This window comes from Kogia breviceps, chromosome 9 (genome assembly GCF_026419965.1).
Source record: "Kogia breviceps isolate mKogBre1 chromosome 9, mKogBre1 haplotype 1, whole genome shotgun sequence".
Lineage (NCBI taxonomy): Eukaryota > Metazoa > Chordata > Mammalia > Artiodactyla > Physeteridae > Kogia > Kogia breviceps.
This window is the reverse complement of record NC_081318.1, coordinates 57,762,937-57,783,685: the sequence shown is the minus strand read 5'-3', so window position 1 is coordinate 57,783,685 and position 20,749 is coordinate 57,762,937. Positions and strand designations below refer to the sequence as shown.

The 20,749-nt window shown below is 36.7% G+C and overlaps 1 protein-coding gene across 1 annotated transcript in view; it reads left to right on the top strand.

Moving 5' to 3' along the window:
• Positions 1 to 14,289, top strand: part of BET1 (Bet1 golgi vesicular membrane trafficking protein) — a 56,474-nt gene extending 42,185 nt beyond the window's left edge. Inside the window, exons 3-4 of the mRNA XM_059074009.2 lie at positions 967 to 1,023; positions 13,097 to 14,289. Of these exons, the coding sequence (XP_058929992.1) occupies positions 967 to 1,023; positions 13,097 to 13,252 (213 nt within the window). The 3' untranslated portion in view covers positions 13,253 to 14,289. The remainder of the gene's footprint in view (positions 1 to 966; positions 1,024 to 13,096) is intronic.
• Positions 14,290 to 20,749: the final 6,460 nt, after the last annotated feature.

The following is a 20,749-nucleotide window of genomic DNA, read 5'->3' as shown; positions in this document are numbered from 1 at the left end:
TCTTGTTAGAAGAAAGCTTTTTTCTCCTGGAAATTTCTTCCCCTGGCATGAATGAGTTGTAGAAACAGTTAGCTGATTTGGGCTATCTAGTTTCATATGTGCTTTATTATCTCTGATTTGTTAAATTTTGGGGAGAAGCTCATATTCTGATCTATAGAATTCTAGCATGGTTTTGCATCACTACTACCCCAGATGTTTTCCACACAAAATAAGTTGAGAACAATACTTGCAGTGGTTTGCCAAGATTTTTAGTAGTTTCCAAGATTTAGTAGTAGTGTGTTTATTCAAATATCTTAGAAATGAAGCCTTTGATGAATTTGTTGTATAAAGTATTAGATAGGTTTTGGTTTGAATAGCGGCTGTACTCACTTATGGTATTTCATTTAGACTCAGCCTCTTTGGTACGTAGCTTCAGGATGTGGGTAACACTAACTTGTGAGGTTTTTTTCCCAATTTATTATATTTTAAAGAAAAACACCTTTAGAATCTAAAGAAGTAATTAATTTAGATGTTTATTCAAAGTAATGCTGCATTCATTAGAAAAATATTGCTTATATCTAGATTTGAATTGATAACATGGGAACTTGTATACATTTTTAAAAGGTAAATGAAGAAATATACAAACAAATGCTATTGTGTGAACAGTATAAAGAGAGAAAAAATAATGCAAGGATAAGAGAACCAGAGAGAAATATGTACCAAAATTAAAAGATGGAATTGAATATTAAGATGAAATCAAAATGAAGAACAGGGAGACAATGTTCATAGTTGGGAAGGAATAGAAATTCTAAATTTATTTTTCATTAATTCAGTGAGAAAAGTAACAAAAGAAGAGAGTATATTTTATATTTTTAGAACAGTTTTATTTGAGAAAATGTTTATGCTTAGAATGTTATTATTGTTTTTACTTTATAACACTTAAAAACATTTATGTAAGTAATAATGTTTATGCTTTCTACTTTATAGCTTTCCATTGAAATAGGCCATGAAGTTAAACATCAAAATAAATTATTAGCTGAAATGGTAAGTGAATCTGATTTTAACTTTAAGAAAGTTGATCTGATATTCTCAAATTTGGTTTGGAATACCTCTAAGATTCGTTTGTGCCATAGTTTTACATTTTTCATCTTTCCTAACACATATAAGTAGGAGGAGGAGGTGGAAGCCAATTTATCTTTAATCCTGTGTTTAGAAACACTGTTAAAAACTCAGGACAAATGACTATTTTGAGTCTTCTTAAAGATCTCTGGATATAGACTGCCAAGTAATCAAAAGCACTTTATATCCAACCAACCAAATGTCTTTTACTTAAGGTAAACCTATTTCTTTTGCTTGATCTTCTAAGGATCACTGTGAACAAGTCAATAAGATTTGAACATAGTAACATCCCCAAGCCTTTTATCTCTAGTCTAAACAAACTCAGTAATATATACCTGTTCTTGTTAGAGGCTCTTTTCATTCTCCAATGTTTATTTTGTATGTCAAACTCCTCCGGACCTTCCCTAGTTTCTTCAAATGCTTTTAAAATTGTACTATTCAAAAATGAATATTGCACTGAAAGCAATCTTCTTGTGAAAGTTGTACATTAGAATCACTTGTGGAACTTTGAAAATATTTATGCACTCTAAATATACTGATTCAGAATTTTAGGGGGAGGGTCCTAGGTATATGTATTTTGAAAAAAAGGATCCCAGGTGATTCTGATGCATAACCCCAGTGAAGACTATAGACGTAAAGTGCTTGAGCTGCATAGAGCCTGAGTTGTGCAAAGGCTATCATTGTGCCAGGGCCTTACATCTCAGGATATTGAGATTTCTATGAAAGTGCAGTGTTTCTAATCCATACCTAGTTCTCTCATCTTAAGGACTTCTTTTCTAGCTTTTTTTTTTTTTTTAACATCTTTGTGGAGTATAATTGCTTTACAGTGGTGTGTTAGTTTTTGCTGTATAACAAAGTGAATCAGCTATACGTATACATATATCCCCATATCCCTTCCCTCTTGCATCTCCCTTCCATCCTCCCTATCCCACCCCTCTAGGTAGTCACAAAGCATCGAGCTGATCTCCCTGTGCTATGCAGCTGCTTCCTACTATCTATTTTACATTTGGTAGTGTATATATGTCAGTGCTACTCTCTCACTTCGTCCCAGCTTACCCTTCCCCCTCCCTGTGTCCTCAAGTCCATTCTCTACGTCTACGTGTTTATTCCTATCCTGCCCCTAGGTTTCTCAGAACCATTTCTTTTGTAGATTCCATATATGTGCGTTAGCATACGGTATTTGTTTTTATCCTTCTGACTTACTTCACTCTGTATGACAGACTCCAGGTCTATCCACCTCATTACAAATAACTCAGTTTCATTTCTTTTTATGGCTGAGTAATATTCCATTGTATGTATGTGCCACATCTTCCTTATCCATTCATCTGTTGATGGACACTTAGGTTGTTTCCATGTCCTGGCTATTGTAAATAGAGCTGCAATGAACATTTTGGTACATGTCTCTTTTTGAATTATGGTTTTCTCAGGGTATATGCCCAGTAGTGGGATTGCTGGGTCACATGGTAGTTCAACTTTTAGTTGTTTAAGGAACCTTCATACTGTTCCCCATAGCGGCTGTATCAATTTACATTCCCATCAACAGTGCAAGAGGGTTCCCTCTTCTCCACACCCTCTCCACCTATGTTTTAATGTGGTAGTTTTTCCCCATCCATATTTGTAGTCTCTACCACATTTTACCACCTTTACATGATATCCTCTTAACTTTTAATAGACTCTGCTGACCTTCTAAGTCAGCTACCTAAATAAAAGGATCTTAGATATCCATAGGGGGGAGCGAGAAGATGGCGGAAGAGGAAGACGCGGGGATCACCTTCCTCCTCACAGATACATCAGAAATACATCTAAACGTGGAACTTCTCCTATAGAACACCCACCGAACGCTGGCAGAAGACCTCAGACCTCCCAAAAGGCTCTTGGCACTCCAGCCAGGTGTCAAGGCTGTGTCTCTGATGTGGGAGAACTAACCTCAGGACACTGGTCCACAAGAGACCTCTCAGCTCCACGTAACATCAAACGGCAAAAATCTCCCAGAGATCTCCATCTCAACACCAAGACCCAGCTTCACTCAAGGACCAGCAACGAACAGTGCTGGACACCGTATACCCAACAAAGAGCAAGACAGGTCTACAGCCCCATCCATTAGCAGAGAGTCTGCCTAGAATCATAGTAAGGCTACCAACATCCCCATACACGCCACCAGACGTGGACCTGCCCACCAGGGAGACGGGATCCAGCCTCATGCACCAGAACAGGGGCACTGGTCCCCCCAACCAGAAAACCTGCTCAACCCACTGAACCAACCTCAGCCACTGGGGACAGCCACCCCAAACAGAGGGAACTACGAACCTGCAGCCTGCAAAAGGGAGACCCCAAACACAGTAAGATAAGCAAAATGAGAAGACAGAAAAACACACAGCAGATGAAGGAACAAGATAAAAACACACCAGACCTAACAAATGAAGAGGTAATAGCCAGTCTACCTGAAAGAGAATTCAGAATAATGATGGTGAAGATGATTCAAAATCTTGGAAATAGAATAGACAAATTTCAAGAAACAGTTAACAAGGACCTAGAAGAAATAAAGAGGAAGCAAGTAATGATGAGCAACACAATAAATGAAATGAAAAATACTCTAGATGGGATCAGTAGCAGAATAACTGAGGCAGAGGGACGGATAAGTGACCTGGAAGATAAAATAGTGGAAATAACTACTGCAGAGCAGAAGAAAGAAAAAAGAATGAAAAGAACTGAGGACAGTCTCAGAGATCTCTGGGACAACATTAAACGCACCAACATTCGAATCATAGGGGTCCCAGAAGAAGAAGAGAAAAAGAAAGGGACTGAGAAAATATTTGAAGAGATTATAGTTGAAAACTTCCCTAATATAGGAAAAGAAATAGTCAATCAGTCCAAGAAGCACAGAGAGTCCCATACAGGATAAACCCAAGGATAAACACGCCGAGACACATAATAATCAAACTGTCAAAAATTAAATACAAAGAAAACATATTAAAAGCAGCAAGGGAAAAACAACAAATAACACACAAGGGAATCCCCATAAGGCTAACATCTGATCTTTCAGCAGAAACTCTACAAGCCAGAAGGGAGTGGCAGGACATATTTAAAGTGATGAAGGAAAAAAACCTACAATCAAGATTACTCTACGCAGCAAGGGTCTCATTCAGATTTGATGGAGAAATTAAAACCTTTACAGACAAGCAAAAGCTAAGAGAGTTCAGCACCACCAAACCAGCTTTACAGCAAATGCTAAAGGAACTTCTCTAAGCAAGAAACATAAGAGAAGGAAAAGACCTACAAGAACAACCCGAAACAATTAAGTAAATGGTAATAGGAACGCACATATCAATAATTTCCTTAAATGTAAATGGATTAAATGCTCCCACCAAAAGACACAGACTGGCTGAATGGATACACAAACAGGACCCATATATATGCTGTCTACAAGAGACCCACTTCAGACCTAGGGACACTTACAGGCTGAAAGTGAGGGGATGGAAACAGATATTCCATGCAAATGGAAATCAGAAGAAAGGTGGAGTAGCAATTCTCATATCAGACAAAACAGACTTTAAAATAAAAACTATTACAAGAGACAAAGAAGGACACTACATAATGATCAAGGGATCGATCCATGAAGAAGATATAACAATTGTAAATAGTTATGCACCCAACATAGGAGCACCTCAGTACATAAGACAAATACTAACAGCCATAAAAGGGGAAATCGACAGTAACACAATCATAGTAGGGGACTTTAACACCCCACTGTCACCAATGGACAGATCATCCAAAATGAAAATAAATAAGGAAACACAAGCTTTAAATGATACATTATACAAGATGGATTTACTTGATATTTATAGGACATTCCATCCAAAAACAACAGAATACACATTTTTCTCAAGTGCCCATGGAACATTCTCCAGGACAGATCGTGTCTTGGGTCACAAATCTACCCTTGGCAAATTTAAGAAAATTGAAATCGTATCAAGTATCTTTTCTGACCACAACGCTATGAGACTAGATATCAATTATAGGAAAAGATCTGTAAAAAATACAAACACATGGAGGCTAAACAATACACTACTTAATAACGAAGTGATCACTGAGGAATCAAAGAGGAAATCAAAAAGTACTTAGAAACAAATGACAATAGAGACACGATGACCCAAAACCTATGGGATACAGCAAAAGCAATTCTAAGAGGGAAATTTATAGCAATACAATCATACCTTAAGAAACAGGAAGCATCTCGAATAAACAACCTAACTTTGCACCTAAAGCAATTAGAGAAGGAAGACCAAAAAAACCCCAAATTTAGCAAAAGGAAAGAAATCATAAAGATCAGATCAGAAATAAATGAAAAAGAAATGAAGGAAAAAATAGCAAAGATCAATAAAAGTAAAAGCTGGTTCTTTGAGAAGATAAATAAAATTGATAAACCATTAGCCAGACTCATCAAGAAAAAAAGGGAGAAGACTCAAAGCAATACAATTAGAAATGAAAAAGGAGATGTAACAACTGACACTGCAGAAATACAAAAGATTATTAGAGATTACTACAAGCAACTCTATGCCAATAAATTGGACAACCTGGAAGAAATGGACAAATTCTTAGAAATGCACAACCTGCCAAGACTGAACCAGGAAGAAATAGAAAATATGAACAGACCAATCACAAGCACTGAAATTGAAACTGTGATTCAAAATCTTCCAACAAACAAAAGCCCAGGACCAGATGGCTTCACAGGCGAATTCTATCAAACATTTAGAGAAGAGCTAACACCTATGCTTCTCAAACTCTTCCAAAAGATAGCAGCGGGAGGAACACTCCCAAACTCATTCTATGAGGCTACCATCACCCTGATACCAAAACCAGACAAAGACGTCACAAAGAAAGAAAACAACAGGCCAATATCACTGATGAACATAGATGCAAAAATCCTCAACAAAATATTAGCAAACAGAATCCAACAGCACATTAAAAGGATCATACACCATGATCAAGTGGGGTTTATTCCAGGAATGCAAGGATTCTTCAATATACGCAAATCAATCAACGTGATACACCGTATCAACAAACTGAAGGAGAAAAACCATATGATCATCTCAATCGATGCAGAGAAAGCTTTTGACAAAATTCAACACCCATTTAGGATGAAAACCCTGCAGAAAGTAGGCATAGAGGGAACTTTCCTCAACATAATAAAGGCCATAGCCAGCATTGTTCTCAATGGTGAAACACTGAATCCATTTCCACTAAGATCAGGAACAAGACAAGGTTGCCCACTCTCACCACTCTTATTCAACCTAGTTTTGCAAGTTCTAGCCACAGCAATCAGAGAAAAAAAAGAAACAAAAGGAATCCAAATAGGAAAAGAAGAAGTAAAGCTGTCACTGTTTGCAGATGACATGATGCTATACATAGAGAATCCTAAGGATGCTACCAGAAAACTACTAGAACTAATCAATGAATTTGGTAAAGTAGCAGGATACAAAATTAATGCACAGAAATCTGTGGCATTCTTATACACAAATGATGAAAAATCTGAGAGGGAAATTGAGAAAACACTCCCATTTACCATTGCAACAAAAAGAATAAAATATCTAGGAATAAACCTACCTAAGGAGACAAAAGACTTGTATGCAGAAAACTATAAGACACCGATGAAAGAAATTAAAGATGATACAAATAGGTGGAGAAATATACCATGTTCTTGGATTCGAAGAATCAACATTGTGAAAATGACTATTACCCAAAGCAAGGTACAGATTCAATGCAATCCCTATCAAATTACCACTGGCATTTTTTACAGAACTAGAACAAAGAATTTCACAATTTGTATGGAAACACAAAAGACCCCGAATAGCCAAAGCAATCTTGAGAACGAAAAATGGAGCTGGAGGCATCAGGCTCGCTGACTTCAGACTATACTACAAGGCCACAGTAATCAAGACAGTATGGTCCTGGCACAAAAACAGAAATATAGATCGATGGAACAGGATAGAAAGCCCAGAGATAAACCCACACACATATGGTCTCCTTATCTTTGATAAAGGAGGGAAGGATACACAGTGGAGAAAAGACAGCCTCTTCAGTAAGTGGTGCTGGGAAAACTGGACAGCTACCTGTAGAAGTATGAAATTACAACACTCCCTAACACCATACACAAAAATAAACTCAAAATGGGTTAAAGGCCTAAATGTAAGGCCAGTCACTATCAAACTCTTAGAGGAAAACACAGGCAGAACACTCTATGACATACACCACAGCAAGATCCTTTTTGACCCATCTCCCATAGAAATGGAAATCAAAACAAAAATTTAAAAATGGGATCTAATGAAACTTAAAAGCTTTTGCACAGCAAAGGATACCATAAACAAGACCAAAAGACAACCCTCAGAATGGGAGAATATATTTGCAAATGAAGCAACTGACAAAGGATTAATATCCAAAATTTATAAGCAACTCAGGCAGCTCAATAAGAAAAAAACAAACAACCCAATCCAAAAATGGGCAGAAGAACTCAATAGACATTTCTCCAAAGAAGATATACAGATTGCCAACAAACACATGAAAGAATGCTCAACATCATTAATCATTAGAGAAATGCAAATCAAAACTACAATGAGATATCATCTCACACCGGTCAGATTGGCCATCATCCAAAACTCTAGAAACAATAAATGCTGGAGAGGGTGTGGAGAAAAGGGAACACTCTTGCACTGATGGTGGGAATGTAAAATGATACAGCTACTATGGAGAACAGTATGGAGGTTCCTTACAAAACTACAAATAGAACTACCATGTGACCCCACAATCCCACTACTAGGCATATACCCTGAGAAAACCATAATTCAAAAAGAGTCATGCACCAAAATGTTTATTGCAGCTCTATTTACGGTAGCCAGGACATGGAAGCAACCTAAGTGTCCATCAACAGATGAATGGATAAAGAAGATGTGGCACATATATACAATGGAATATTACTCAGCCATAAAAAGAAATGAAACTGAGTTATTTGTAATGAGGTGGATAGACCTGGAGTCTGTCATACAGAGTGAAGTAAGTCAGAAGGAGAAAAACAAATACCGTATGCTAACACATATATATGGAATCTAAAAAAAGAAAAATGTCATGAAGAGATTAGTGGTAGGATGAGAATAAAACACAGACCTACTAGAGCATGGACTTGAGGATATGGGGAGGGGGAAGGGTAAGCGGTGACGATGTGACAGTGTGGCAGGGACATATACACACTACCAAATGTAAATTAGATAGCTAGTGGTAAGCTGCCACATAGCACAGGGAGTTCACCTCTGTGCTTTGTGACCACCTAGAGGGGTGGGATAGGGAGGGTGGGAGGGAGGGTGACGCAAGAGGGAAGAGATATGGGAACATATGTATATGTATAACTGATTCACTTTGTTGTAAAGGAGAAACTAACACACTATTGTAAAACAGTTATACTCAAATAAAGATGTTAAAAAAAAAGAACGTGGGCTGAGTGGAAGCAGGCAGCAGCCCGGCTGGAAGGACACAGGCACCAGGCAGATGACATGGATCACTGTAGCGTCCTGCACCAAAGCGTACCTAAGGTTCTGTGGGCTTGAATTGACATGTGCCCCATGCTCGGCATGGCACTGGGTCTTGCCCTTGGAGGGCCAGGCTGAAGAGTCCATGAGGAAACCACTATATATATATACATAGATATATATATGTATATATATGCACACACACACACACATATATATACATACAATGGAATATTACACAGCCATAAAAAAGAATGAAAGCATGCCCTTTGCAACAACATGATGGACCTAGAGATTATCATACTAAGTGAAGTAAGTCAGACAGAGAAAGACACATATCATATGATATCACTTATATGTGGAATCTAAAATATGATACAAATGAACTTATTTACAAAACAGAAACAGACCCACATACCTAGAAAAGAAACTTACGGTTACCAAAGGAGAAAGGTGGGGGGCGGAGATAAATTAGGAGTATGGGATTAGCAGATACAAACTACTATATATAAAATAGATAAAACATCCAAGACCTATTGTATAGCACAAGGAACTATACACAATATCTTGTAATAAACAATAATGGAAAGAATATATATATATATGAATCATTTTACTGTACCCCTGAATAACTGTAAATCAACTATACTTCAATTAAAAATGTAAAAACTAAATTTAAAAATAAATCCATTTGTTAATAAAAAAAAGAAAGAAGTGAAAAAGAAATGAAGGAAACAATAGCAAAGATCAATAAAAGTAAAAGCTGGTTCTTTGAGAAGATAAATAAAATTGATAAACCATTAGCCAGACTCATCAAGAAAAAAAACGGAGAAGACTCAGATCAATAGAATTAGAAATGAAAAAGGAGATGTAACAACTGACACTGCAGAAATACAAAAGATTATTAGAAATTACTACAAGCAATTCTATGCCAATAAAATGGACAACCTGGAAGAAATGGACAAATTCTTAGAAATGCACAATCTGCCAAGACTGAACCAGGAAGAAATAGAAAATATGAACAGACCAATCACAAGCACTGAAATTGAAACTGTGATTCAAAATCTTCCAACAAACAAAAGCCCAGGACCACATGGCTTCACAGGCGAATTCTATCAAACACTTAGAGAAGAGCTAACACCTATGCTTCTCAAACTCTTCCAAAACATAGCAGAGGGAGGAACACTCCCAAACTCATTCTATGAGGCCACCATCACCCTGATACCAAAACCAGACAAAGACGTCACAAAGAAAGAAAACTACAGGCCAATATCACTGATGAACATAGATGCAAAAATCCTCAACAAAATATTAGCAAACAGAATCCAACAGCACATTAAAAGGATCATACACCATGATCAAGTGGGGTTTATTCCAGGAATGCAAGGATTCTTCAATATACGCAAATCAATCAACGTGATACACCGTATCAACAAACTGAAGGAGAAAAACCATATGATCATCTCAATCGATGCAGAGAAAGCTTTTGACAAAATTCAACACCCATTTAGGATAAAAACCCTGCAGAAAGTAGGCATAGAGGGAACTTTCCTCAACATAATAAAGGCCATATATGACAAACCCACAGCCAGCATTGTTCTCAATGGTGAAACACTGAATCCATTTCCACTAAGATCAGGAACAAGACAAGGTTGCCCACTCTCACCACTCTTATTCAACCTAGTTTTGCAAGTTCTAGCCACATCAATCAGAGAAAAAAAAGAAATAAAAGGAATCCAGATAGGAAAAGAAGTAAAGCTGTCAGTGTTTGCAGATGACATGATGCTATACATAGAGAATACTAAGGATGCTACCAGAAAACTACTAGAACTAATCAATGAATTTGGTAAAGTAGCAGGATACAAAATTAATGCACAGAAACCTGTGGCATTCTTATACACAAATGATGAAAAATCTGAGAGGGAAATTGAGAAAACACTCCCATTTACCATTGCAACAAAAAGAATAAAATATCTAGGAATAAACCTACCTAAGGAGACAAAAGACTTGTATGCAGAAAACTATAAGACACTGATGAAAGAAATTAAAGATGATACAAATAGGTGGAGAAATATACCATGTTCTTGGATTCGAAGAATCAACATTGTGAAAATGACTATTACCCAAAGCAAGGTACAGATTCAATGCAATCCCTATCAAATTACCACTGGCATTTTTTACAGAACTAGAACAAAGAATTTCACAATTTGTATGGAAACACAAAAGACCCCGAATAGCCAAAGCAATCTTGAGAACGAAAAATGGAGCTGGAGGCATCAGGCTCGCTGACTTCAGACTATACTACAAGGCCACAGTAATCAAGACAGTATGGTCCTGGCACAAAAACAGAAATATAGATCGATGGAACAGGATAGAAAGCCCAGAGATAAACCCACACACATATGGTCTCCTTATCTTTGATAAAGGAGGGAAGGATACACAGTGGAGAAAAGACAGCCTCTTCAGTAAGTGGTGCTGGGAAAACTGGACAGCTACCTGTAGAAGTATGAAATTACAACACCCCCTAACACCATACACAAAAATAAACTCAAAATGGGTTAAAGGCCTAAATGTAAGGCCAGTCACTATCAAACTCTTAGAGGAAAACACAGGCAGAACACTCTATGACATACACCACAGCAAGATCCTTTTTGACCCATCTCCCATAGAAATGGAAATCAAAACAAAAATTTAAAAATGGGATCTAATGAAACTTAAAAGCTTTTGCACAGCAAAGGATACCATAAACAAGACCAAAAGACAACCCTCAGAATGGGAGAATATATTTGCAAATGAAGCAACTGACAAAGGATTAATATCCAAAATTTATAAGCAACTCAGGCAGCTCAATAAGAAAAAAACAAACAACCCAATCCAAAAATGGGCAGAAGAACTCAATAGACATTTCTCCAAAGAAGATATACAGATTGCCAACAAACACATGAAAGAATGCTCAACATCATTAATCATTAGAGAAATGCAAATCAAAACTACAATGAGATATCATCTCACACCGGTCAGATTGGCCATCATCCAAAACTCTAGAAACAATAAATGCTGGAGAGGGTGTGGAGAAAAGGGAACACTCTTGCACTGCTGGTGGGAATGTAAAATGATACAGCTACTATGGAGAACAGTATGGAGGTTCCTTACAAAACTACAAATAGAACTACCATATGACCCCACAATCCCACTACTAGGCATATACCCTGAGAAAACCATAATTCAAAAAGAGTCATGCACCAAAATGTTTATTGCAGCTCTATTTACGGTAGCCAGGACATGGAAGCAACCTAAGTGTCCATCAATAGATGAATGGATAAAGAAGATGTGGCACATATATACAATGGAATATTACTCAGCCATAAAAAGAAATGAAACTGAGTTATTTGTAATGAGGTGGATAGACCTGGAGTCTGTCATACAGAGTGAAGTAAGTCAGAAGGAGAAAAACAAATACCGTATGCTAACACATATATATGGAATCTAAAAAAAAAAAAAGTCATGAAGAGATTAGTGGTAGGTTGGGAATAAAACACAGACCTACTAGAGCATGGACTTGAGGATATGGGGAGGGGGAAGGGTAAGCTGTGACGATGTGAGAGAGTGGCAGGGCCATATACACACTATCAAATGTAAATTAGATAGCTAGTGGGAAGCTGCAGCATAGCACAGGGAGTTCACCTCTGTGCTTTGTGACCACCTAGAGGAGTGGGATAGGGAGGGTGGGAGGGAGGGTGACACAAGAGGGAAGAACTATGGGAACATATGTATATGTATAACTGATTCACGTTGTTGTAAAGGAGAAACTAACACACTATTGTAAAACAGTTATACTCAAATAAAGATGTTTTTAAAAAAAAAAAAGGATCTTAAAAGTAAAGGGAGGGAGACGCAAGAGGGAAGAGATATGGGAACACATGTATATGTATAACTGATCCACTCTATTATAAAGCAGAAACTAACACACCATTGTAAAGCAATTATACTCCAATAAAGATGTTAAAAAAAGCCAAAAGAAAAAAACAACAAATGTAAAGGTACATTTAACTGCTAACCATATTAAATTTTGGATGAATTCTGTACTGGTAAGCTACCCACCATTTGACCTTGGAGAGCAATGCCCCAACGAAAAGTGGGAAAAAAACCTGTGTGATACTAGATAAACTACTAACTTTATTGTTAATATTTTTTAATCCACATAATTGGAATAAGACCTAAATAGTTTGGGGTTTTGAATTACTCCGGAGCTGAAAGAATGTTTACTGGATAATGAAAGAGCTTTTTATTTATTGAGAAAATTAGTTTGCATGGAGTAATCAGGCTGATTATCTAAGTTATATACAGGGTCCTGAATTGACTAAACACAGAAAATGTCATTAAAAATGTATTCTAATAACAATATATTAAATTACTTAAATATGCATGTGTAGAATATTAGAATTCAACTATTATATTTTGTTTTCTTTTTCTCCTCATAGGATTCACAGTTTGATTCTACAACTGGATTTCTAGGTAAAACCATGGGAAAACTGAAGATTTTATCCAGAGGGAGCCAAACAAAGCTGCTGTGCTATATGATGCTGTTCTCATTGTTTGTCTTTTTTGTCATTTATTGGATTATTAAACTGAGGTGATGCAAGTAACTGTGAGTTTGGAATTTGTTCCAACTTAACGGCTTGGAGTACCACTTCAGTAAAAAATCAGCATCAAAACATTCCTAAATTTCAAATAATACTATGGCTTTTTCCATCAAAGATTACTGAATTTTACTTGTTTTATAAACCACATTAGATAATACAGTGCTCTTTGAATACTGTTTCTTAATGATTCATTTTGTTGCCCCTATTTTCAGGGGTATTGAGATGGTCTGAGGTCAGTCCGGCCCTAATAAGTTTTTTTCCTGTTTTTTGCTGTCAGGTTAAATAGCAGTATAATAACCTGTTGTCATATAAATGTAGCTTTATGTTCCACATAAAGAAACTTAGTGGGAAAATAACAATGCCTGGAGAGCCTTGTGCTGAGCTCTTGAGGTGGTGAGAAAGTTTGTGATGGATGGTAAATGTATTTTCCTGAACTGTCATTGCCCCTGACGATGTACTCTCCTCTTCCTCCTTTATTTGGTTAAAATTGTAGGCTGATTTCTTTTTACCTACAGTTTTCCTAATAATTTTTGATGATATGACTCTTCTTCCGCTTCTGCCCAAGGATCTCATTCTTTAATAAAACTTGTTATTTTGGCATATTTCTAGTAAAGTTCAAAACAAATGTGTACCCGTATAGTTGTCATTTTCTATTAACTTTATATATATACCATTGGCTTGGCTTATAATAGTTTTATGATTTTAGCTACTTAGGCCATTTGGTTATCATTTATGACAGAATAATGTGAAGCTAAAGTAATTGCTAAGCTCTGAATGGAAATAAAATGTTCAAGAAAAGTAATTGCCTCTGCTTTATTATGTGCTCAAAATAAATATTGGAAATACTCAGGCATTGACCTTGTGGTTAAGGGCACTGTTACTTTAATCCAGTGTATTTTCTATAGAAAACAAAATACAAAAGTGGACTGCTGAATAGAAAGAGATATTAAAATGTGAAATACTCTGTATTGCTACTATTTTGGAATTTGCCCATTTATGGGCTCCAAAAATAAAATTTTTATTGAAATATATTAATTGACTGTTGCTTCTTTGTTCAAGTCTCTCTCTTTTTTTTCCTCCATAGACTGAGAAGTGGTTCTGAAAATTCAGAACAAACTCAGGAAAGCTTAACATATGTATTATTTCAGAACTTGCTGCAAACAAATGAGATAAATCATGACTGGTTTCAAAATTCCCTTTAATTCTTTACATTTTTATTTAAAAATTTATTATCTTTGATTTTGCTGTTTGCAATCCTTTTTTGCTCACCCCTACTTACCTATCAATTTAGGCCTATCTTTTCTGGCTCTGCTTGTTGTCATTTGGGCCTCCACCTGACAGGTTAAAACACTAGAGCTGAGAGGGGTTAAGTGACAGCATGTAAGAGACAGGCCTGAGGTGTGAGGTGGGGGACACTGGTTTGGGTTAGATGACCTGGGTTCAAATCTCCATTCCTTCACTTGCTCAGTGTTTGGGGGCCTGTTTCTTCATTTAATCATCTATTTCATAAGATTATTGTGAGAGGAAGATAATATATTGGAAAGTGCTTGACACGTGATAATGACAATAAATGCTAGTTCTCCATATCATGAACAGACATGTCAGAAAAGGGAGTAAATTTAAGGGCAAGACAGTAAGTTTGAGGTGAGGATGTGACCGCCAAGTGGAAATTTCTATCAGACAATTAGAGATTATTTGTTTTTCAAGAATTATTTAACTGTGTAGTCTGCCAACTATGTAACAAACATCAGAGCTCAGAGAAAACTCAGAAATCATTGTCAATAATTAAAATTGCAAAAAAGGGAAGAACAGAAGGCTAAAAAAAAAAAAAAGACCGGAAGATGGAAACAAGAGAATCAATAATGGAAATAGGTGAGATCAAAGCCTCAGGAAAAGCAATGATGGCAAGAGAAGGATGGATTTCAAGATTAAGGTATGGCTATTACAAGAAAGTATTTTGTAAAGTATTAAAACACTATTTCAATGTTGGCTATTATCAAGGAGGGGAGGATTTCAGGAAAAGGGGTTTGGGGTGATGTAAAAATGATTCTCATCACTGCATTATCCAGCATTTCATATTTTGCAATTCTTTTTGCACAGGCTCCGGACGCGCAGGCCTAGCGGCCATGGCTCACGGGCTTAGTTGCTCCGCGGCATGTGGGATCTTCCCGGACCAGGGCACGAACCCGTGACCCCTGCATCGGCAGGCGGATTCTCAACCACTGCCCCACCAGGGAAGCCCCTTTGCAATTCTTTTTTAAGAGCTGCCTAAAATAGGTCCCTAACCAACATTTTATATCACCCCTCCCCATTACTGCCTTTGCTGAGATTCCTGGCAGGAATCTGCCAGCACCTCTTTCTTCCTTCTGCTTAGGGACCCCTAGGAAAAAGTACTTCGAGAAATAAAATTTTGGGAAAACATCAAATGTGGACAAGTTCTAATTCTTCATAATCCTTTACAAACTCATTGCTAAATCTGAAAAGGACTTTATTGCTATTGGTGTTGGGGAGGTTGATTGTAATAATTGAACAAACAAAATATTCACATCATTTGTATTCAAACAGCGTAAGATTTGCAGGTGTTTGGCTGGTGGGCAACACACTATAAATCCTATATGTTAAATGGAAAATCAGCTTTAGAAAAATCTCAAGTGTCCAAAGTTTTTTCTGCAAAATACCTGGTCACTTCATTTCACTAGGAGTTGGTCTTTGGAAGTGTGCTGACACATTTGCAAATAATAGAAAGTTTAACTTACCTGCTCCATCCCTTACAGATGCCAGACATAGGTTTCCACAATGAGGAAAGGGAGAATTATACATAATACTGATAGAATTTAAATTAGCCTGTAAATTAATTCTTGACCAGAGAATCCTTGTTAAATCTAAAACAGATGGGCAACATTTGAAGCATCAGAATTCTGGAGCAGAAAACCCTAGCACCTGCACCCATAAAAAGCTGCTGTTTCTACCAAACTAGTTTTCCTAATTTTTCAGTGCTCTTAAATTTCTAATTATATGTATTGAATTTGCCTCCTGTAGAAAAAGTGGGAAAAGTGCTTGATAATTTGAGTTTATTCAGTTAGCAAATATGTTTATCAGGCCATACTGATGAATAAACTTTGACTCAATATTTACTGGGAAGTGGAATAGCATCGTAGCTAAGACTGAAAGCTGTGCAGTCACACTGCCTGAGCATAAATCCTGGCTCCACCATTCATATCATAACTGGGCTGATGACCTCTCCACCTCAGTTATTTTATTTGTAAAACAGGAATAAAGTATATAAGTAGCAGTAATAAACTCATAGGGTTATGATAAAAAAGTGATATTCCTTATAAAGAACTTCAAATGGGTTCCTGGCACTCAATGGTGGCTGTTGCTTTTGTGGGTCTGTGGATGGGCACTTGGGAATTTTAATCACACCAGCCAGAGAGAATTTTGGCTGCTTTCTCCCGCCCTCACAATCCTGCCAAGCATAAAAGCAGCTGTTTGTCTTTTCTGGGAAGAGTCATCATTTTCTGGAATTTAGTTCATTTATGTTTCTTTGTATCCTTGGCAATCTGATGGTTTTTTTTTTTTTTTAAACCTATGACTTTTGAGTGTATCTGGCTTGAGTTATTGGACTGAGAACAACAGATTTTTTAACTTTCTGGAAGCAGAATTTTGGAGGGAGAGAGCTTAGTTTTCTACTTGGTAAAAAGTTATAAACACTCCATTTCCTTTTTAATTTTCTATAGTTAAATTTTTAACTTTCTTCTATTTTGAAATATTGATTAATGGTATGAGGTGAGGGGCACAAATGATTTTATTTTTAATTTATAAAGTGCCAACCAGTTATTCCCACAGTAAATATTAACACCTTTTTTCTCTCCTTATATGTTGTTATGGTATATGATAGGGTCATTTTCTTGTATATGTATTTTGCTCCACTCACTTTCTTTATACTTGCACCAATACCACACTATTTTTTTTTTTTTTTTTTTTTTTTTTTTTTTTTTTTGGTACACAGGCCTCTCCCTGTTGTGGTCTCTCCCGTTGCGGAGCACAGGCTCCAGACGCGCAGGCTCAGCGGCCATGGCTCACGGGCCCAGCCGCTCCGCGGCATGTGGGATCTTCCCAGACCAGGGCACAAACCCGTGTCCCCTGCATCGGCAGGCGGACTCTCAACCACTGTGCCACCAGGGAAGCCCAATACCACACTATTTTTATTGTAGTTTCATAGCATATTAATAACCAGTACATATCTATTCAATTTACTCTTTCTGATGAACATCAACATACTTTGATAATATTTTAATAAAGCAGAGTGGATTTTGATAAGAATTACATTAATCTTTTAAAACCTTCACTGAAAAAAACATGAAAATATTCCCCTACTGGAATGTTAGATTTTTGACTCTAAGCAAATTTCACATTTTTTAAATTATATATTTATATTTAATGATATATAGTGGTAAACCAGCTCTCTTGGGGGTGGGGGGATTGATTTGTAGTAATTTTTAATTTCTGTGGTAGAAGTATTTCCACCACACTTGATTCCAAGCTACCAAATGTAACAGCACTGAACACAGAGTTATGGAAACAGACAGACAACTGGATCTAATAATGTTGTACAAGCTGGCTCTAGTATACCACTGGTTACATTGATGATAAATATTCTTTTTAAAAACGTAGAAGTTATTTGTTTCCTAAATGAGAATCTCACACTTAAATTTTAATAGGAAAAAACTCAGGCAACATGAACTTAAATTGATAAATTAACCAGAATAATATTTTTTTCAATGTCATATGTCAACTTCTTTTCTCAATATTTACAGGTAAACTCATGCTACATGTATTGATCTCCCATTTTCTGGTAGTTCAAATACTGTATACAAATTATATACTTTAAAAGGTAGCTGATTATTGTTGTTCTGTATGCTTTTCCCTCCCGTTAAATGTTCAAACAGAGTGCAGGAATTGTTCTGGATATTTTACAAAGCTTTTCTCTTTATAGACAAATGTTGTCTTAGCTGAGGGGTTCAGGTCTCGCCTGCTAGCCCTTTAAGAAGAGTTTTTCATGAGGCTTTAAAGGACTACCATATGAACTGAAGAGCTCTGCAAAGGGCCAAGTCCAGGTCTTAAAATAATCTTTCCTAATCTTCAAAATGAACAGAAAGATTGAAATACACATAAAATGTTTTTGACCAAAAAAATCATCCATATTAGATGTGAGACTTGAAAATTCACAAAAGCTTAATTAATCATCTGTAACTTTAATAGTAAAGGGTAATGCAAAATATAACCACATCATCCATTGTAAATGTTAGTATTCTACAAAGTGTTTACAACGCTTAAAAAGAAAAACTAATGTTTAATGCTTTCTTTTTACTAATTAGGTCAACTTTGCAACTTCAACAAGGATCAGTTTTATATACATAATTGTATAAAAATTGTTCCTACTGTGCTTTTTCAAAGATCCATAATCGTGGTGTGAGTCACATGAAAGCAGACAGCTGAATCTGCTTATATCAGTATTTATGACTTCTTTCATGCCTACAATGAATTTGGAAATGAGCAGAAAAATCATAGCACAGCTGAAGTAAACGTCCACATAAAACAGATATTAATATATAATGAAAAACTTTGTTGTCATTAATTTATATTTTATAAGTATTTATAATTATTCCTCCTCAACTTTATCTCATTAATGAATAAATCATCCTGTAAGTTGATAATTTATGAAGCTTTCTGCATTATTGAATAATCCATTGGCTTTAAAGCATATAAGCTAAGCTCTCTTACTTTCAAGAAAACTGGAGTGTAATTGTTATGTGAGATAACCTGTATTTCAGAAAATTTATTGGACTGAAATGCTTTAGTCTGCTTATGTACAGATTTAATGCTTAATGTCTTCAAAAAGTCTTTTAAAATATTTTAATTTCACATTAATGTATATTTATGTTTAAATTATTTGAACATTATTTAAACATTTTTAAAGGTAAGTTGAATTTGTTTTGTTTGCATGTGCGTGCACACACACACACACACACACACACACCAATTCCATACTATTAGATTAAAATTCCTTCAATATTAATGGATTCTCTTCTATGTTATTGCTTGAAAGACAAGCAAATTTCTGAATGGGGTATGCTATTCTGCTCCCTTAAACTCTCTTTACTTTGCATTTACTTCTCGTGACTGAACAATTTAAAGTTAGTACTAAAATAGTTCTATTGGGCTTCCCTGGTGGCGCAGTGGTTGAGAATCCGCCTGCCGATGCAGGGGTCACGGGTTCGTGCCCCGGTCCGGGAAGATCCCACATGCCGCGGAGCGGCTGGGCCCGTGAGCCATGGCCGCTGGGCCTGCGCGTCCGGAGCCTGTGCTCCGCAACGGGAGAGGCCACAACAGTGAGAGGCCCGCGTACCACAAAAAAAATAAATTAATTAATTAAATAAAATAGTTCTATTCACACAGAGAGCTTTTTAAAGGAGAGCAATGAGTATACATTCTTTTTTCGTCCTCAACATTCCCACGAAATGACCTCTTCCGAAGGCTTGGTGAAAAGCTGAATGCCGAGGACAGGGGCTTTACCAATATTAGACTGTAGTAGATCTCCAGAAGTGTCTGGTGAACAAGTTGATGTTTCCTACTAGAGAACGTGTCTTTTTTATTATCTCTCACTAAAATTCCGGTGCTGAGACCACAGAAAGCCCTCAATAAAAAGGTGTGGCATGATAACTAACATTCCAAGTTCGGTTATGAGCTGAGTTTCTCTGAATATCCGAGGCATAGTCGTTAGGCTAATTAGGGGCCAAAAATTATTGCTAATTTAAAATTCTTATGTTTTTCACTTTTTAAAGCTGAAGGACAATGGGCTAAAATTGAATGCTCTGCCTAAGAGGTCAAGAACGGACACCACTTAATCAGGTACAAGTGGCAGAGGAGTTGAGGAAAGCCATTTAATATTCCTCTTCTTCCATCACCAACCACATTTCAAAACAGAAGACGTTTATCAACATCTCTGACTCAAGGTGATCAGATGGGTAGAGCATTCTATTCCAGAAAACCTAGGATTTTTTAAGAATTTTTTTTTCTGTTTCTGACTAACTAGACTTGACTACTGTCCTTAGCCAAGATGTTTGCATATAACTCAAAGCGCTGCAACAAGATGTGCAACCCACTTAGTCATTAATGTAAGTGGTGGCTTCTCATTTACCAGAGAACTTCACTGGCACCCAGATCAAGGTCAGAGAATGGGACATTCCATACTAGTGGAGACATGCATATGCAGTGAGCATAGCATTCTTGGGTGGCCCACACTTTGCTACCACTGACAATATAGTCATCACTTTCTTTACATCTGTTATCTTGATAATCTGCTGAAAAAGTAAATCAGAGGAAATGGAAGCTTCATTTTTTATCTTTCAGAACAGGCAGTCCATTTTCATCCATGAAAGGCAAGTGATAAATATTAGCAACTCAGTAACTCTTCTCTCTAAGTCTACC